Raw genomic sequence first — 4,436 nt, 5'->3', positions numbered from 1 at the left:
TATTATTGTAGTTGACTGGGCATCATAATGCACATATTATTATTATTATTTTAGGAGATGAGATATCACAATACAAAATAATAATAATATTTTTGTAGGCAATAGAACATCACAATGCACATAATATTATTATTATTATTATTATTATTATTATTATTATTATTATTATTTCAGAAGATGAGACATGACAATGCATACATAATATTATTATTTTTGCAGGGACGAAATATCATAATGCACACACCATTATTATTATTTTTGGAGATGAGACATGACAATGCACACATAACATTATTATTTTACAGGGACATGACATCACAATGCACACACCATTATTATTTTTGTAAGCGACAGGACATCACACTACATACACCATTATTATTATTTTAGAAAATGAGTCATAATAATATACACAGAATATTATTATTTTTAAGGTAATGAGACATCACGATGTACTATTATTATTATTTCAAAGATGAGATATTATAATACATAAGCATTATTATTTTTTAGACGATGGACATCATACCTCCTCCTCCTCCTCCTCCTCCTCCTCCTAGTTCAGATCCTCTTTGACCCCGTGGATCATCCGAGATGGCATGGGACGGAAGTTGCTGCAAAGAGACCGTCGGGTCGAAACTCAGTGGCAACGGGGGAATAAATCCCCTATCCCTGTATCCCACCCGGTCCGTCCCATGTTAGCTCGGGTGTTACGATTTACCTCCCTCACAATGATCGTGGATCCGATCGGTGAGGGCCCTAGGGGCAAGGGTTTCGCCTTTTGCTGCAAAGATCCTCCTCCTCCTCCTTACTATTATTATTAAATTGAAAGTAATTCGCTTCCTATCGTACAGACATTTCCTCATGCATGAACACGGCGGTGCAACTCCTCTTCCGACGCTCGCTGCCTTCGCTACCGTGGACGCGGCAAGTCCGCGCCGGTCTTCTCCCACTCTTCGCAGCCCACCTCCGCCTCTCCTCCACCGACCTTTTCCGTCTCCCCTCCGCGCTCTCCCTCCGCCTTCCTCCCGACCCCTTCGCTCTCCCCGCCGCCATCAACGCCTGCGCCGCGCTCCCTAACTCCCTGCCCGTCGGTCGTCAACTGCACGCCATCTCCCTCGTATCCGGAATCTCCGCTGACCCCTTCATCTCCACCTCGCTAGTCCATATGTACCTCAAGTGCGCCGCATTGCCCGACGCCCACCGGGTGTTCGACGAAACGCCGCAAAGGAGTGTGGCAGTCTGGAGCGCCATGATCGCCGGAAACGCCGCCCGTGGACGTGCCGGCGAGGCTTTCCGGTTGCTCAACCAGATGAGTTCTTCCGGTACCCAACCCAATCTCATCACCTTCAATGGATTGCTCGTGGGATTGAACCGCAGCGGGTGCCCTGACAAGACTCTGCCTTTGCTGCAGAGAATGCACTCCGAGGGCTTCGAACTCGATTCGGTCGCCGTTTCGAGCGCCCTCTCGGCCGCCGGCGACCTGGTGGACGTCACCGTCGGCTGCCAAATTCACGGGTACGCGAACAAGACGAGGCTCGAAGCCTACGCCTCCGTGGCAAGCGCTCTCCTCGACATGTATGGCAAATGCAGCCGCGCCGAGGAAATGCTTCGAGTGTTCGATGCGTTGGCCTCGCCGGACGTCGCTTCCCGCAGCGCTCTTCTCGCCGGCCTCTCGAGGAACGGCCGCGTCGACGACGCCTTGGCGGCGTTCGCCGAGTTCCGAGCGCAAGGCGCGGAGCTCAATGTAGTGTGTTGGAACTCAATGGTGGCTTGCTGCTCGCAGAATGGGAAGGACATGGAAGCTCTGGAGCTCTTTAGGCAGATGCAGAGCGCCGGGGAGGAGCCGAACGCAGTGACGATTCCATGCCTGCTACCTGCTTGTGGAAATGTCGCAGCCTTAATGCACGGTAAATCTGCTCATTGTTTCTCCCTCCGACAAGGCATCATTGTGGACGTGTATGTGGCTAGTTCCCTCGTCGACATGTATGCCAAGTGCGGCCGAATAACTGATGCTCGGGTTGTGTTCGACGCAATGCCGAAAAGGAATGTCGTCACTTGGAACGCGATCATCGGAGGATATGCGATGCACGGGCTGGCGAATGATGCGATCGAGATGTTCGTTTCGATGAAGAGGCACCGGCAGAAGCCGGACAATGTGACCTTCATCTGCCTGCTCTCCGCTTGTAGCCAAGCCGGGCTAACGGAGGAGGGAGAGCACTTTTTCGACGAAATGCAGAACGAGCATGGGATCGATGCGGCTGTTGTGCATTACGCGTGCATAGTGAGCTTGCTCGGTCGTGCAGGGCGGTTGGATGAGGCTCATGAGCTTATAAGGAAGATGGGGAATGAAGCTGATAGTTGTGTGTGGGGTGCATTGCTCAGTGCTTGTAGTGTTCATGGCAATGTTGCACTGGCAGAGGTTGCGACGAAGAGACTATTCGAGTTGGAGCCTACGAATGCTGGAAATTACGTGCTGCTTTCGAACATCTACGCGTCCAAAGGAATGCTTGACGAAGTCGAAAGGGTGAGGGAGATGATGAACGCAATGGGCGTGAAGAAGAACCCGGGATGTAGTTGGATCGAAATAAGAAACAAGGTGCATATGCTGTTATCTGGTGACAAGTCTCATCCCCAAATGAGCAACATTAGCGAGAAGCTGGAGAGGCTCGGTGTGGAGATGAAGAGACTAGGTTATCGCCCGAGCATCAGCCTCGTCTTCCAGGATGTCGAGGAGCAAGACAAAGAGTACATTCTGTGTGGGCATAGCGAGAAGTTGGCAGTGGCATTAGGACTCGTAAGCACCCCCGCGGGGACTTCACTTCGAGTGATAAAAAATCTCCGCATCTGTGGAGATTGCCATGCCACGATAAAATTTATCTCCATGTTTGAGGGGAGGGAGATACTTGTGAGAGATACGAATCGGTATCATCAGTTCAAGGGTGGAAGTTGCTCTTGTGGTGACTATTGGTGAACATTTCGGAAACTCCAAGTGAAACATATATTGAGAGATCAAAGCCCGTAGTGCTACATTTTCGCGATAGCAACTACATTCTAATATCCAGGACGGGTTCCAAGTATAATTCTTGAATCGCAAAATTGAGCTGACAAAGATAAACACTAACTTATAAAGCAGAACCGAAGCTCCTTGTTGCTTATCAATGATGGCTTACTCCACTGATCCGATCTATCGTCTAGCAGCATTTGCCGTAGCTTCTTGTGGTGGCTCGGCGCAAGCTCTCAAGACTGCTTCACTCTGCAATAAACATGAACTAGCAATCTAGAAATACTGATTTTCAAGGAAAAGATAGAAATTTAACTACGGCGATTGAAACGAAAGTACCGCAATCAAAGAGTATCTTATGATTACAAATAACATAGGATTGCACAGCCATCCATGTAGTTGATCCCAAAATGATTATGACAATCCAAGAGCAATTAGCCTTAGCTCCAATGCATGATGAAATGAGAGAAGATACCAGTAAAATTGCTGAAAGTTGAAGAGGTAGAGAAGAGATGGAGGCAAGAAATTATATTAATGTAATGAAAATGATTAAAGATCTAAATGATTAAAATCAGAAGTACAAACTTAGAAGCATTTGAGTCCATAGTTTGAGTTCAATACCTTAACAGTAAATCTGAAAAACTAATAGTGAAAACATTTAGATACCACTAATAATTTCCTTCCAATCCATCATTTAGCTTGATCAGAGTTCATACAATCTAAGTTAATAACATTAAGTTAATCATGTCAACTTACTTATTCCTGCGATATTATTGTTTTTACTTGTCATTACCTTGAGTGACTTGTTTGTCATATTCAACCATTATTTCTTTGCTGTTATGTTGACGACTAGTTGCAGCTTTCATTCCTTCTAGTTCTAGTTTTACCTAAAAACAGTTTACCTGTAATGTAAGCTTGCGCTATGTTGATTTTGGCGTGTTTACTTGAAGGAAAGAGGCAAGCAAAGTAAAGAAAGCAATGCATTCATTTTTTTTATTTTGTCCGACTCGAGAAGTCTAATAAGAATATTCAAGGTCATTGTTTCTTGGTTTCTCTTCGATCCAAGTGAACTAGGCAAATTTCTTTTCTCATAGCTGAGCTATTTCTTTTCTTTCTTCTATCTCCTCTCTTTCGGATAAACACAGCATTGGTTTTCTTTTCTCATTAAGTGTTGTTTCAGTTGAGAATCAGGAGGCCATGAAACTAATTCTTGGATTGTAGGTAAGCTCTCATTATCATTTTTTTCAAACCGAGAACTTAGATCAGTAGCGGTAATATAGTTGAATCATAAGTTTCATTTATCATCTGGGATAACTGCAATTTCAGGGATTGATTAGTGTAAAAATTATTATAGTGCAATCGATGTCTAAGATTTTAATGTTTATTTATTAATATGCTTAATGGAATTTGGTTAATGTTGACCTAGCTAGAG

General features: G+C 45.2%; 1 protein-coding gene across 1 annotated transcript; it reads left to right on the top strand.

Moving 5' to 3' along the window:
* The first annotated feature begins 851 nt into the window (after positions 1-851).
* LOC122024437 (pentatricopeptide repeat-containing protein At1g20230-like) lies at positions 852-4,132 on the top strand. The gene has a single exon (XM_042583066.1). The coding sequence runs from the start codon at positions 869-871 to the stop codon at positions 2,972-2,974; it is 2,106 nt and encodes a 701-aa protein (XP_042439000.1). The 5' UTR covers positions 852-868; the 3' UTR covers positions 2,975-4,132.
* Positions 4,133-4,436: the final 304 nt, after the last annotated feature.

The sequence above is a fragment of the Zingiber officinale genome, chromosome 9B (genome assembly GCF_018446385.1).
Source record: "Zingiber officinale cultivar Zhangliang chromosome 9B, Zo_v1.1, whole genome shotgun sequence".
Taxonomy (NCBI): Eukaryota; Viridiplantae; Streptophyta; class Magnoliopsida; order Zingiberales; family Zingiberaceae; genus Zingiber; species Zingiber officinale.
Note: the sequence above shows the minus strand (reverse complement) of the source record. Positions and strands in the feature narration are given on the sequence as shown.